Here is a 15,455-nt window from a genome sequence, read left to right as displayed (position 1 = left end):
TAAGGAGTTCGCACCTTGATCGTCTCTTACGACATGCTTCACAAGCTGAATTGACTTTCGTTCGCTTCTTTTGACGTAGATGGGAAAGATCGCCCTCAGAAGCGATTTGATGTGACTTCTTGCGCGAAGGGGTCATGAATAGTGACAAGTGACGAGCAAGTACGGAAGAGATGATATCGACTACATCGAAAAGACTATCTGAAAAATACGAAGTTTCGGATTCCACCGTGCTGTTCACTTATCTTACGTCACTCCTGCTATTCAAACTCATGATTGAGGGAACTCATCCGTCAAGCGTAACATTTTGATTGTATAATAGTGTCACTGTAGAAAAAGTGCATCCGAGGTATATATATCATTCAAACTATTTTGATACAAAATTCAACTAATTCAATACTGTAAATGACTTTCTTCTTTTGTTTTAATAAAAGTATGCGCTCTATTCCCCTCTAGCTTGTTGAGCTCTTCTAGCGAACCTATTCAACACAGCAAGTCAGCTACAATTTGAGTTGACACTAAAGTTTTCGTACTTACACCGCTGCTAGATCCATTTGACCACCTTGAGCTGAAGGTTGAGCAACTTGGCCTGGTTTTTTACCTGCATTTGAAGGCGCAATTTTAGGTGCACTAGGTACAGGTGGTTTACCGCCTCCTGCAGCAAGACCTGCAGGTTTGGCTCCAACAGATGGTTTGGCAGGAATAGCAGGTTTAGGTTTTACCGCTGGAGCTAAAGCTGGTTTGGAACCTATCGTAGATACTGGTCTGGACGAAGGTGGAGTAGATAAAGCTGATCCGTTCACCGCTGGTGCTGGAGGTGGTGGTGCACGTCTCGCGGCTGGCGGAGGCGGTGGTGGGGGTGGGGGAGCAGACTCAACGAGTTTCAAGCTGAGCGAAGAGAAATAGGATTAGCATAAGATTTAGAGTAGAACTAGCTAAGGTGTGGTCGGAAGTTCCAACTTACTAGTTGGAAGGTGCCCAACCTTCTTGACCATTCTTCACAACCATCCACCAACCTAAAGTATACACAAGATTAGCGCTGAAGCTATGGTAATACTGGGATCGATAGTTTCTGAACTCACCATTATCATCCTTTTCCTTCACTTCAACTTCTTCACCCTTAACCAAATTTATCTCTCCTGGTTGCCCTGCAAAGTTGTACAGAGCTTTATACATTTCTTTGGCTGGAGCAGCAGGTGGAGGAGGAGGTGGAGGGGGCGCACCTCGTCCTGGTATAGAAGGTGGAGCTCGAGCTGCGCCAGTGGCTACAGAAGGTTTGACAGCAGCGGAAGCTTTTACTGCAGCCGGAGCAGATGGCATAGAAGCCATAGCTGCAGGTGCTGCAGGTTTCGATGCACCTGGTAATACTTTGGCAGTGGGACGGTTGGTGGGTCGACTCTGCAAAACGCTGTCAGCCTGGATGACAGCTCGAAGGCCACGATTGCTACTCACGGAAGGAGCAGCTTTGGCAGCTTTCTTGGCTTTAGGCTTTCGCGGTGGCATAGGGTTTGACACTAAGTCGAGTGTCAGTTAATGCTCAGCCTCATCATCGCATTGATGACTCACCACTTGAGGCCGGTTCACCGGATCCTACAGCAATCGTATGACTCTTGTATACCGCGTCACCAGTAATGCTCTCATCTTTCTTGGCAGCAATTTGTGCCCGTTTGTCCTTCTTCTTCAGGTATTCAATTCTGCCAGTAGCACACTTAGCTAAAATATCAAAATTGAATATGGATACGAGCGCACTCACGTTGGTCCAATGCTAACGTTCATATTGCCTCCGGTCAATGTGAGAATGACACACATCATTTCTGTCTTCAAGGAACAAGTGAATATAGGATCACCTTCTTCACATGGAGGAATGTTGAGTGCCTATGACACCATGTTCAGCTTGCAGTTTTACCCTTTATCGGGCCAGAGTACTGTACTTACGACGAAATCATCTCTCAAATTGGTCATGGAAATGGATTTGATTGTGACAAGAGGGATCTTCCTTTCCAAACTCGTTGTCACTCTACCGTCTTTAGCAGCTGAAACAACGAAATAGACAGCTTTATCGGTCTAGAATATTCTAGTTAGCCAGACTGTTCAATATATCAAATTGCGATAGGACTCACAACTATCAAGAAACGTGGACTAAGTTTACTTGATCTACCTAGTTTCGAGACCAGTAACTCTGCTCTTGAACTGAAGTGCACGGTTTCGGCAGCTATGTCAGACAACATAATCAGTATATACAAACTTTGACTGACCTGTATTGCTCTCTGAAGCAGATCAAAAAGACTTACGACCAATTTGAGCGGCATTTCTGAGCATTTCACCTTGCGGACTTGTACCTCCGACATCAAGATAATCGCCCATAAACTTCCTCATACCCAACAGACTAAATCTTCTTCTTTCTTTTCTTCCAGCCAAGACTTCATGCCCGTAATCCCTCTTCCTAGCATAAACGAGAGACTCCTTCTGATTTCTCCAGAATCTTTGAATCTTAATAGCTGCTTCAACCTTTCTTCTCACATAGGCTCTCCATGCACGCTGAATTCGTGATGCCATGGTATGCCAGTATTTATCTCTTTCACCTTCAAGGTAGAAAAGCTAATTCCGCCTATCAGCATGCTTCTTGGAGATAAACGTCTTTGATGCGATCTGTTGTACTAACCGTTTCAGGGTTCTTGATAAAAGCCTTGGTAACACCCATTTGCCATTCATCTTTCGAAATTTTAGCATCTGTCAAGATCCTTTCACAACCTGATCTGTCATCACCATCCCAGATATAATCACCAGCGTAAGAAGTTGCAGGAGATAACAAGTAGAATCTAAGGAGATGAAAACTGTCAGCCAGCTTCTGATGAAGCGGATAAAGCAACTAACCTTTGGATCATCTTGGAAAATTCGGCTCGATATGCGAAACCTGCTCGTCTAACTCTGATATTTTCTTGAAGACCTAAATATTTGACCTGATGCAGAATAGCTTTGTCATCGTATTCGGTAGGAGATCTATGCTGATTAGGTTTGATCGTTCGAATGTAATGTGGTTGACATCTGATATTGTGACAAATTTAGTGTTGAATGGCTTGACGGACATAACGGTGTTAGCTAAGCTCACCTCATCAGATTATCCACTAAAGCGTTGGCTGAAGCTTTGATCTTGTCACCGGCGGTTGGAGGTCTCTTCTTGTTCGAGTGATCAACCTTCTCTGGGAAAAGAGTATGCAAGAAATCATCTTTGGACCCTTCGATCAAGTCTAATATGTCTTTGATCAAGGTATCCTTGTTTTTATCTGTCATACCAGCAACATTGTATAACACGTCACCAGCATAATGCTTGATCAAGAATTTGTTTCCTCTAGCTTCAAAGTTGGGGTTAGATGAAAGCATATTTGATCGTTGAATAAAGGAGTTATCGGCTGCTGATGGATCAGCATGGGCTGTTGCAGTCGCATCATTCAAAGTCGCGAAGATACCGGCTGGTCGCTTGTCTTCGATGAGGGAGCATACTACGGCGTTATCGAAGACTACAATAAAGGTCGTGTTAGCCCGCTCTAAGAGACAACTGCCCTCAACAGCTTACACTTGATCGGAGTCCACTTAATTTGCTCTCGTACATACTCCTCCTGTTCAGCTTTCAATGTCAATTCGATAAAGATTTGCTGCAACTTCTCGTTGACATAATTGATACAAAGCTGCTCGAAACTGTTATCCTGTAAATTACTATTAGCTGTGAGTTCTGCATCGGTGGAAGAGTTGCTGGCTTACTTGGAAAATCTCAAATCCACTACACATCATGAAGATTAGTATGTGACCTCGTTCAGATATTTGAATACAAGACTCACTAGATATCCAGAACACCAATGACATATTCGGGATTCTGCTGAGGCTTCATGGAGACATTGACCCGACTAACAATCCATTCGAAAAGGTTGTTGTATCTGGAAGAACGAAATCAGCTTGCACTGAAGCGAAGCGTGGAGCCGACTTACAAAGCTTTGGACAAAGCGTCTCTACCTGAACTTGCTTGAGCGACATTAAGAGGTACTTCATAAACACTACCTCTTCTACCACCACGCTGAGTTTCCATGACCCTAGTCAACAATACTTTTTGTAATTGCTGAGGATCAACTTCCATGAGATAACCGGCAAAATCAGTTACTCCTGTATCTGAGATTGTGGCATTTCCATCATCGTCCTCCACAAATTCGACATTTCCTAGCCAAAGTATGGTGGCCAATACACGGAAGATCGAGTTTTGCTCGTTGGCTGATAACCCAATTATTTGCATCGCACGCTAGGGTGAGAGATTCAGTAGGCAATAAAGTGTAGAATATCAGCAGAATAGGCAAGCTTACGATAGTTTCCTGGAAATCCGAAACATCATTTATACTTTTAACATCTAAACATCCACTTCTACTTGTGTAAGCATATGCTTCAGGTCCTTGTAATCCGAACGCCTCTGCGAAAAATAGGTATTCAGTAAACAACCAATTACTACGTAGGGAATACTAACCTTTCTGCTCTGCACTTGCACCTTTTGTGAACTGATAGAAGATGTGGAAATCTCTTTCATCCTCGATCTGCCCTACCACTCGATTCTATAATGACACTGTAAGCTATCATTCGCACTTACACTGCCTCTTTGCCTGGAAAGCTTACCTTTTCCAGTAGGTAGTTGGTAATTTGAGCACCAACCGGTTGACCTAAACTATTGAACATGATCTCTAGATATTTACCCTAATGTCGCCGATCAGTTCCAACTTGCGATCAGTCACATCAATACTCACATGTCGACTAGAATTATCATTTCTAAGAGTTTTAGCACACCCGAAACTTTCTAATAAAGGATTTGTTGCTAAAACCATTTCTTTTACACTTTCAATTCCACCTGAAGTACTACCTTCACCACCTGAAACAGCAGCGATATACTGCATAATCCTTTTTGCAGCTTCAGTCTTTCCTGCACCTGATTCACCTGAAATGATTACACATTGATTTTCTTTTTCAGTTGTCATTCTATAATATGCTGATTCAGCTATAGCGAATACGTGCGGTGTCATTTCTAATCTATTTTTACCCCTATATGAGTTTAATATTTCGTTTGTATATATGCCCAAGTCTACAAATGATGCTCTATCAGCTCATTGTCATGTGATGATTGTCATCTCACGTACCTCTGAAGGGATTGACCGAGATCAATACATGTGCGATATAAGTCTATAAGCTTGTCAGCTTTTATCTTTGCAACATCTTGCTTGGGTAAAGAGCTCACATATATCTCTTGATTGTTGAAACGTTGTTTGAGGTTATCATTGATAGCTTCGTTTGTTATTGTACTCAATAATGTCATATCAGGTACACCTGCAGCTTTCTTCTTCTTGAAACCTTCACTCCAATCGGCCTATTTGAAGATATCTGTTTAGCTTATATGCAAACTATCACTCGATTAACTGCTTTGATCCTTGAACTCACCTTTTGCACTTTGGCAGATTTAGCAGCTCCACCTCCTCCACCTAGAAGACCACTGACTCCTTTCTTTCCTGCTTTCTTTGAAATAGCCTTTTCGCCTCGATGTTAGTAAAGGATACTCGCAGTAAAGAGTGATCAATACGTACCATTATGACTTGCCCTCTGAATAACGTATGAATTGGATGTTACCGTGAGGCTTGAGACTGATAATCTGTTCCGACCAATCCAGATTGATCTATAGTGGATGGAAGTCTGACTAGGATAAGATGAACTACGAGTAAAAGGGGATGTAAACCATTAGCAAGAAGAGTTGATATGCTGTGAGGTGTTGTTGTTGGTTAACATTGGATGACGCCGTTGATTATTGCTTGTGCTATCGGATTCAGGGTTCAGATTCCTAGTTAACCTACATTACAAACTTTCGTAATGAGTTGATCTGACAAAGGAGTTGATTGCGCTAATAATCATTACAATTGTTTGTAATTCCGGTAATACAGTACTTTCAGCATTTTAAACGCCAACACTCGCAACATCAGATAGTTTAATCTTCATCAACCTTCCTGTTCACTTTACTTATATTATTGATTGCTCCCATACTTTGACTTTTTCTTCAGTTACATACATGCTTACATCGACCTACCAACCAATATGACATCGTTAAGACAATCGAGAGGAGATCCAGGGATACATGAGGTGTGTTGAAACCCAATCTGGAACAATACTCGCAGATCTAATGAATACTGATCAAATGGAATACCCTTATCGATTAATAGGTATGGGCGGATAATCTAGAGACTGAATTTGCAGCTTTACGAGCAGCAGTAGATCAGTATCCATTCATATCGATGGTACGTTTCGTTTTTTTTTTCCCTTTCTTTACGCATATCTTGTATAGAGAGGATGTATATCAGAAGATGAAGAGTTAAACTACATAACTGATGTTTGCGTAATACAAATATAGGATACCGAATTTCCTGGAATAGTAGCTAGACCAATAGGAAACTTCAAGACTGGATCAGATTATCACTTTCAGACTATGAGATGTAATGTTGATATGTTAAAAATAATACAATTGGGTATAACGTTATGTGATGAAAATGGAAATTCACCCGAAATATCAACATGGCAATTCAATTTCGCTTTTAACCTAACGTGAGTGATCTTTCTTGTTATGGAGATGGGTATGGTCTATCATGTGTGGAGATAATGGATCGCCAGCTAGAGATGTCGTACTCGTGGTTTTTGAGAGCCTTGTTGGAATATCTGGATGTGATTGCTATCGGGTCGAAACAGCTAGACCACTTCTCGAAATAGGTACAGATTGAGGGGATATTCTAGCAACTATGTTGGGAACGAATCTTATGAAATGTTATGCTAACCTCATCTCCTGTCACTTCAGCGACGACATGTATGCTCCAGACTCGATAGATTTACTGAAAAATTCCGGTATAGATTTCAAGAGGAATGAGGAAGAAGGAATCGACGTTGAATACTTTGGAGAGTTATTGATAACGTCGGGATTAGTATTGTTTGACAATATAAAATGGGTATCTTTCCATTCGTGAGTCCTACTTTCTTCCAGGATCCCCTCCATTGTCGACAAGGTAGAAGGGATCGTGGCCAAGCAAAGGAGGAGGGAATTATTGCTTGTTGTCTGCAGCAGTCATGAAAAGGAATTTCTTCAACTCTGTTCCGGCATTCTCGTCTTTCTTGTTACTCTCAAGTGACAGGTTCAATATATACGTGAACAGACATCGCTAATACAATATGTTCCTTCCTTTCAGTGGTTACGATTTTGGTTATCTCCTCAAAATTCTCACTTGTGAACCTCTCCCTGCGAATGAAACAGACTTCTTTAACCTTCTTTTCCTATGGTTCCCTTGCATATATGATATCAAACATGTTGTACGATCAGTCAAAACATTGAGAGGGGGATTACAGGAGATAGCAGAATCATTAGGTGTAAGTGCTCCTGTACTGTCACATCCCGCCATGTGTTATGCGGAATACCTACACCTGTCCCGACCCGTTGCGTCTATCTTCCCCATTCATCTTAATCAGCAATTCATCGATAAATGCTAATGCTCTCTATAATCATAGGTATCGCGGATAGGTCCTCAACATCAAGCAGGATCAGATTCTCTACTTACAGCTGCAGTATTCTTCAGGATAAGGTCGAATTATTTCGATAATAACCTTAACGATGACTACTATAAGTAAGTGGAAGATCTTCCGCTTTCCCTACTCGTTGATCTGGGCCTTATTCCTTTACTATCCATCATTCACCCAACGTGCCTTGATGCTGATGTATACTATCCCACAGAAATTACTTGTATGGTTTCTCATCCGGTCGACATGGTAAAATATCACCTCCTGTAGCACTAAATGGTTTGATAGGGAATGAAAAACCTTACTAGAAGTTTCGATCGTAGAATCACCCTATATCAGAATCTCATCGCCAGACTTGATTGTCTACAGCTTCCTTTGTATATTTCTTGTGTAGTTCTTGCAGATTCCGAATCATCTATTCACTTTGCCTTTTGCGATTTTACCGCGTTATGTTACCTATCTTCACCTTTACGAGACTACGACCTCTTTGTTCTTTATATGCTTCAGTCAAGTAGAATACACATTACTTTGCATGTATAGAAAACATCAACTCACTTTCAAGACTACACCCCGATGGGGTAAGGGGGGTAGTTGATGCAATATGAGACGTACGTTGTTGGGATATTGACAAGATGCACGTGCTTGAGATATAGCCACAACCTAATTCGCCTATGAAATTACGTAAATTACAAAGATAAACAGATCTAATATAAAAAGGTGGATGTTCTATTCATAGCTCGTACCTTCTTAGTGCCCCTTTTCAAACTTTTCTTCGTTTTTAATTTGCATCATATCTCTTCATATATCAATTTCTATTGCCTTATAATCATATAGTCACTCTTTTACTGTCCTGATTGGAAGCAAAGCAAGCATCTGTCCCTTTCAATAGTCAATTTACTTTCAGAACGCTTTTATAAACGATTGAAAGTACTGTCTCGCCTATATCAACCTCACACACCAAGTTCCATTGTTCTCATTTACCGCTTTAGCCACAAGTCAACCCTTCTCCGGATGGACTCAGCGAATTCAGTCGGTGGCCCAACAGGCAATACGTTCTTTCGAATTTACCCATGACTCCCTCCTTAGTCTTTTCTAGTCGCTCACAATGTCAACTTCTACACCTCGAGCTAAATTTTCTATAGGTGAAGATGATGCTGTTCACAAACCCAAATCTCCTAAACTAGGCAGTACAGGTCATCACCACTATGATGTTGATAAATCACCAAAGATAGAAGGAAAATCCAGACCAAGTCCAAGATTATCTCCAATAATAGCTAGAGATACAATCTTATCACCTATGAAAAGTCCAGATCAACCTCAATTTGCTGAATTACTTACACCATTAAAATTACGTAGAAAGAAAAATCCTAATAAACCACCAGAAAATCAACAACCTACTTCAATTCCAAATGTAGCTGGACCATCAAAATTAGGTTACTATACATTAGAAGGTGATTTATACAGAGGTGCATTAAGAGATCCAACTATACCTTTATTGGTTGATGAAGATGCAGCTTCAATAGGTGGAAATTCAACTAACACAACAAGTAGCTCATCAAGTGCAAGTTCAACTTGGTCGGAAAATTTAGAAAGAGCAAGAGCTGTCATTGAAAGATTTGGTGAAGCTTTAGGTGTAAGAAGAGGTTCGCATAGTAGTGGTTCGTCATCAAGTTCTTCAGATTCTGACGGAACAGATAATGAATCTCACAATGGTCGATCATCTCTATCTATAAAAACTTCAAGAAGAAAACGAAAAAGAAGAGGTTCAAATAACAAATTAAGTAGGATTGAGACTGCGTTAAGTAGACAAACATCTTCCACAAGTCCACATCGTCATCATCATCATCATCCTCCAAAAAGACAACATTTACCTAAAAAACGTGAATTCACTTTACTTTTGCCACCAAAATTGGAAGAAATTGATATTGGTGTGATTAGAAGTTCAGTAAATTCATTAACCTCAGAAAGAGAACAAACTACTTTAGCTGAAAGTGACCATACTACTAACTCCAACGGATCCCCACAATCTTTTGGTAATTCTATTTCAAACAATAATGGTCAACAGAAACCTTATCCACCTGATAGAGTAGTAGTTACAACTTCTTTACCTACAGTAATTGAACATATCACTACAATGAGAATCACAAATGGATATTTCCCTACTACAACTGAATCTTCCACTCCTTTACCTACCCCTATGCCTAGTATGGGACCAAATGTACCTATACGTAAAAGTGGTTCTGCACCAGGTAGATCACGCACACCTAAAGGCGTTACACCGTCATTCTTGAATCCACCATTACCACCAAGACCTTTAGCCTCCAGAACTCAATCACGTTTACATGCTCTCCGAGGTGATCTGAATACAACAGAACCAATTAGACCAAAATCAGTATCAGATCTACTTGGTTTAGCTAAGCCTGATTCGACAACCAGTTTGACATCTTTAAAAGCAGAATATCATCCTCCATCTAATTTAGGTACTCCAACAGTTCAAAAAGATGGATTCGACTTTACCAAAAAATCTACAGCGAACGAAACATGGTGGTTGGATGTATCTTGTCCTGGTTGGGAAGATTTAAGGGATCTAGGAGAGGTAAGCTGCCTCGTTTCTGCCTCCTATAATGGAATACATTCAGCTCATATATTTCATGTCCGTAATTATTTAGCTACTTGGTTTACACCCATTAACCCTTGAAGATGTACTTCAACAAGATCCTAGAGAAAAATTAGATCATTTTGATAAATTAGGATATTATTTTCTGGTTGTTAGAGCATTGGATGAAAGTTATTTCAAATATACACCAGGTTCTTCAGCCAATACTTCAGCAGCAACATTAGCTCAAGCTCCTATAATAAAATCTGCTGATACAGTACCAGAAATATACGAAATGCAACAGCAACAAACTGAAAACGAGACAGATAACAAAGAAAACGAAAAGAAAGAAGGTAGAAGAAGAGGTTGGGGTATGGGCAGAGCAACAGGTAAAAATGCAAATAAATCAGGTGAAAAAGTTGAAATTGTTGAGGATCATCCTGGAAAAGAAGGTTTAGAAGGTGTCGGTGTAGGTGCTGTCAATGTTTATCTAGTGGTATTTGCTGATGGCATAGTTAGCGTAAGTCCAAAAGAACAGATTTAGGTATCATGATACTCGTTTACGATTAACTGATATGTTGAATTTTATCAGTTTCACTTTGAAGATATCTCCAAGCATACTAGAAGAGTTATTGAACGAGCTCTCAACTTTCCCAATCCAGATCATAATTCCGATTGGATAGCTCACGGTCTAATTGATTCTATCGTTGATGCCTTTTTCCCTCTTATCCGTTACGTCGACGGTGAAGTTGATGATATAGATTCATTAACCATTGATCCTACGACTGATCCTAAAAAAACAACAGCAGTATTAGAAAGTCAACCTATACCTTCACCTGAAGAAACATGGAATGATTTTGACCTGATGAACGAAAAATCCATAGTAATAAAGAAAAATGAAAAACCAAGTTTATTACCACATATGTGGAAACAACCTTTAACATCAACGACAAAATCAAGGTATAATGTTAGAAGGACTTTGAGAGATAAATTGAAAGTACTATCGCCTTTTAGATTATTAGGATTTGATATTCGATTTACGATACCTAGACCTTTAATTTATTTTAAATTATTTTTTTTACCTACATCATCTGGAATAAGAAGAAAACATGAACAAGTTTCTGGAAATGTTTTTGATCGTTCAACAATGTTAAAACGTATAACAGATATGAGAAGATTAGTTACTGGTTTATCAAGATTATTAGGTGCAAAAGGTGCTGTTATAGGTAGATTAAGAAAAAGAGCAAGAGATCAAGGTCAAACTATGGAAGCTTATATTGGTGATGTAGAGGGTTAGTTCTTTCTACTATAGCAATAACAAATGACATGGATTACCTGCCTAATATAATTGTGAATTGAAAGCTAACATACAATATGATATGTTTTTATAGATCATATCCTTTTACTGCAGACATCTCTATACCACTATGAATATATTTTATCACACTGTCAACCTGCTTATTTATCACATCTTAATGTATCTTTCTCATTCGCAAGAGGTGGAACAGATCAAGCAATTTTAGCTTTAACGACAGTTACAATATCTATCTTACCTATGCAACTTGTTCTGAGTGAGTTTTTTTCGGAAAGATCCTTTCGATTCATTGATGATTACTGTTGAGTGTCTATCACTTGGTAATGAATCGATGGACTGACTTTCCAACGTTGGCCAATATATAGGTTTATTCTCAATGAATGCGAACGTACCACATAATGGAGAAAAAGGTGCAGATGGAAATAGACATGCTGATGGTACAGAATCACCATTATATTATTTCGCAGGAATCGTCATTGGAATATTTCTGGTTGCTTGTTGCATGTTAGCTATAATTAGATATTGGAGATGGTTAGCAAGAAAGAAATTCGCTAGATTAAGAGGTGCTGAGATACCTGAATTTTGGGATGGTTTTTGGGGGTGGAGCTAAATAAGTATTCGACATTTCATCGAGCGCTGCGTAAACTCTGCACTATCTCTAAGTTAAAAATCAAATCTGATACGATGCGGAGCAACAATACTGTATCATCAAATCAACCATTCATTATTATCATTACATTATCATCACAACATCACAACATCCACCGAATCCCACTCACGGTCATCCATCAAATTATCAATCTACTCATCTCGCTCTTCGAGTTAAGAAGCTCTTAAATACAGGATACATATAATGTTATAATCCAGTCTCAGTCTTCGGAATACAATATCACCACTATATCAAGCATCATTTGATTCCCACAATTACGATATACCTTTTCTGCTTTTCGATAAGCTACCAACCCATACATTGCTAGATATTCCTTTATCAATAAGAAACGACTTTCTTCTTCTTTGGACTTCGCGCGAACTCATTTGTTTTGCCATCATATAATTGTAATTGTATACCACTGTAAATTATTTACATCAAGTAACCATTATGCATCTTCCTTTAGTACAATTTTAACGAACATTGACATTTTTACAAATAACTGAATCGTACGAGTATGGTTACAACAACGATACACATATCAGATCACTACTACAACCATTAACAAGCACATAGATAAATATACTGAACCAAGCGAATCTCGATGAGGTAACTACAAGGCAAACTTAAACCAAGTTTCTAGTTCTTCCAACTCCCTTTGAAATATTTCCAGCTGTATGAATGTCTTTTCATTATTATCTCGATTATAACCTAAGATTTCCAAATGTGAAATTGAAGTTTCTAACCATCTTTTCAGTTGAGTTACATGAACATCGATCGCATTTGAAGATTGACTTGTCCATTTTGATTTGGATTTATCTTTCGCTGAAGATTTGGAAATAGCGAATCTGCCAACCACCTTGATTGAGTATTTATCTGATATCTTATCTTTTTTCAACTTTATCAAATCTAAATATAATTCACATATTTTCAATGATATTTGTGAAATTAATATGTTAGGTAAACCATCATTCAAGAATAACAATGAATCATATGAATCATTCAAAGAATCTATCAGTTCACCTAAATCTACTATGTTCCGAGATAATGAAGACGATAATGAAAATAATCTGCTATACCTCAATTGTAAATATGGTATTGGATATACCGATGGTGAGAAGACTTGAAGTAATTGTGCGATTCCTGTAGCTAGAATAGCTATCTCTTCTTCAATGGCTACATATGATTCGTGCTTTAGCTCAGGAACCCATTTCCGCAAGCAGAGACAAACACTTACCATCATTCTGCATAGGATAGCAAGGTAATGTCATACCCCCTTTCTCTTTTTCCCATATTGTCCCAACGTACTCCATTACCATAGTATAGCGCTTCATAGCATTGACTACTGAAACAAGCTCACCGCATGTATCACATGTTCCTTGATAATCCTCGTCATAATCAACATTCTGTTCGTTGCTATTTTCATGCGAGTATTGATCCATGTTGACATCTGCTGATATGAACGCCTCGTTGATGAACTTCTCCTCTTCGGATATCAAAATCTCGGTATTCTTGGTAGTTTTGAGCGGTGGTAGCGGTATACGTCCTGCAAGCTCACAAGACGTATGTGGTATTGCCCATCTTTCATCACAAGTTGTATCAAGGCAAGGACGACAAAATCCTGGATGATTAAACCCAAACATTGCTAAATCCTTCTGTCGAGAATGTTTGGGTAAACATAAATCGATATACGAAATGGTCACCTAAGTCATATGTATATCAGCCTATCTTTCTCTTAGTGATATTTAAGTAATCGGTTTACAGGTAACTTGCCTCTTCTCCGGGAACTATATATTTGATGACCACCAGTTTTAACTTTTCATTAGAGTTAGGCTTCGATGGAAAGATAATTTGACAATTGGGTTCACAGGAATGACGAATATTTGAAAGTTCAGGACAAAATGCCAAACCTATAGCTATTCCTTCTTGATCGAAATAAGTGAAAGTACATGACAAAGCCTGTTGACAATTGACAGAACCAATATCAGCTAGGCAAACATACGGTGTTGCTTAAATCTCATAAGATAACTCAATAATCTCATGAAAGATTCCGCATCTTCCTCTGAATCTAAATGGTATTTCGATGTTGGTAAAAACATTTCTGTACATTCATCGTTTTCTCGACTATCCCCTATCAGACGTATCACATCTTCGAAAGTTTCCTCTAGATCGTCTATCGGCTGTTCTACCAATGCCTCGATACCTGCAATATCAAAACATATTTGGTATGTTGCGGTTAACTATTTATTGTGGCAGTATTTATGATCTTCCGCTCGTCAAGTCAATATCGATATATGACTTACCCGGTGAGTACTCGAACATCTTTTTAAGCTATTGGCAAAGTGGTTACATGGTCAGTTACATATACCTGTTAGAAACGAAATTCGTTTGATTGGATCAACATTCAATATATTAAAACTTACTCCTCCATTAAATCGACTGTGTGCCAAAACTGAAGCGAGTAATCTAGCTATCGTGCTAGGTAACCAACCTGGAGATCTTGATAAACCTTTACATTCCTGTAAAAGTAAAAGCCAGTTACTTGCATAACATTTCTACAATGTATATCATACCACATTCCGTTAATCAGCTTGTTTCCTTCGATTCCTCTATGAAGGTAACGGTATCGAGGGGATCATATCATGAGGAACTCACCAAACTACAAAAAGTATGTACATTACATCTACTACAAGTTAACGTTTTCTCTTTAGCATCCTCGATTGGTATTTTCCAATCGTCACTTAATTGATGTACATTCTTGAAACACCCTGAACAATGACTCGACAATAATGCTGTGTTCAATATTATTAATTTTGGTACAGTCGTGTAGATAACTTCTCCTGGAAGAGCAATTGCTGAAGATTCATCTAATTCTGCTTTACGTTCTACTTTTGAAATGGATAGACGTTCCATGTAAGCTGTATTGAGTGTATAGAATCTTTTTTATGTTGACTATATCAAGACCAAAATTCTTGACGATCGATAACGAGACAATGTGCGCTATTAAAAAAGTCGATACTCAAGGTGTATGGTCAACAGATACACACAGACAAACTCTGAATCACGATGATGTTACGAGTAGACTGGTTTGGGATATATTACAAGGATGAATAATATTAAATTATCAGAAGGAAAGAAAGAGGTATTTGATTGTGAGATTTGTTACAGTAGTTTCTGTTTTGATTTTAATCAGAATGATCAGTGACCATCGTATATATCAGTCAACCCACTAACGTTCAAACCAGTCAACCTTAATTCGGTGAACCTTACTTGAAGTATGAACACTGAAATGTGTAGTACGCACATACCCACCTCACTTATGCACT

General features: G+C 38.9%; 4 protein-coding genes across 4 annotated transcripts; 2 read left to right on the top strand and 2 right to left on the bottom strand.

The window, feature by feature from the left end:
• Window positions 1-439: 439 nt before the first annotated feature.
• Window positions 440-5,609, bottom strand: L201_003987 (myosin-1; the record flags this gene model as incomplete). Its single annotated transcript, XM_066219735.1, has 25 exons — window positions 440-476; window positions 535-885; window positions 962-1,013; window positions 1,080-1,395; window positions 1,450-1,511; window positions 1,564-1,691; window positions 1,751-1,872; window positions 1,933-2,061; window positions 2,118-2,209; window positions 2,289-2,595; window positions 2,660-2,816; window positions 2,872-3,042; window positions 3,107-3,515; window positions 3,572-3,701; window positions 3,757-3,775; window positions 3,834-3,929; window positions 3,981-4,285; window positions 4,347-4,450; window positions 4,505-4,589; window positions 4,651-4,728; window positions 4,779-5,110; window positions 5,166-5,208; window positions 5,264-5,392; window positions 5,464-5,550; window positions 5,607-5,609. The coding sequence occupies 25 exons, from the start codon at window positions 5,607-5,609 to the stop codon at window positions 440-442; spliced, it is 3,744 nt and encodes a 1,247-aa protein (XP_066075832.1).
• Window positions 5,610-6,108: 499 nt separating this feature from the next.
• L201_003986 (uncharacterized protein) lies at window positions 6,109-7,877 on the top strand (the record flags this gene model as incomplete). Its single annotated transcript, XM_066219734.1, has 7 exons — window positions 6,109-6,153; window positions 6,234-6,308; window positions 6,422-6,612; window positions 6,860-7,021; window positions 7,245-7,422; window positions 7,561-7,676; window positions 7,784-7,877. The coding sequence occupies 7 exons, from the start codon at window positions 6,109-6,111 to the stop codon at window positions 7,875-7,877; spliced, it is 861 nt and encodes a 286-aa protein (XP_066075831.1).
• Window positions 7,878-8,674: 797 nt separating this feature from the next.
• L201_003985 (uncharacterized protein) lies at window positions 8,675-12,090 on the top strand (the record flags this gene model as incomplete). Its single annotated transcript, XM_066219733.1, has 5 exons — window positions 8,675-10,165; window positions 10,239-10,685; window positions 10,758-11,457; window positions 11,557-11,736; window positions 11,846-12,090. The coding sequence occupies 5 exons, from the start codon at window positions 8,675-8,677 to the stop codon at window positions 12,088-12,090; spliced, it is 3,063 nt and encodes a 1,020-aa protein (XP_066075830.1).
• Window positions 12,091-12,742: 652 nt separating this feature from the next.
• Window positions 12,743-15,042, bottom strand: L201_003984 (uncharacterized protein; the record flags this gene model as incomplete). Its single annotated transcript, XM_066219732.1, has 7 exons — window positions 12,743-13,305; window positions 13,367-13,832; window positions 13,892-13,944; window positions 14,132-14,332; window positions 14,433-14,460; window positions 14,553-14,684; window positions 14,785-15,042. 7 exons carry the CDS (start codon window positions 15,040-15,042, stop codon window positions 12,743-12,745), a joined length of 1,701 nt encoding a protein of 566 aa, XP_066075829.1.
• Window positions 15,043-15,455: the final 413 nt, after the last annotated feature.

Source organism: Kwoniella dendrophila, chromosome 5 (assembly GCF_036810415.1).
Source record: "Kwoniella dendrophila CBS 6074 chromosome 5, complete sequence".
In the NCBI taxonomy this organism is placed as follows: Eukaryota; Fungi; Basidiomycota; class Tremellomycetes; order Tremellales; family Cryptococcaceae; genus Kwoniella; species Kwoniella dendrophila.
Note: the sequence above shows the minus strand (reverse complement) of the source record. Positions and strands in the feature narration are given on the sequence as shown.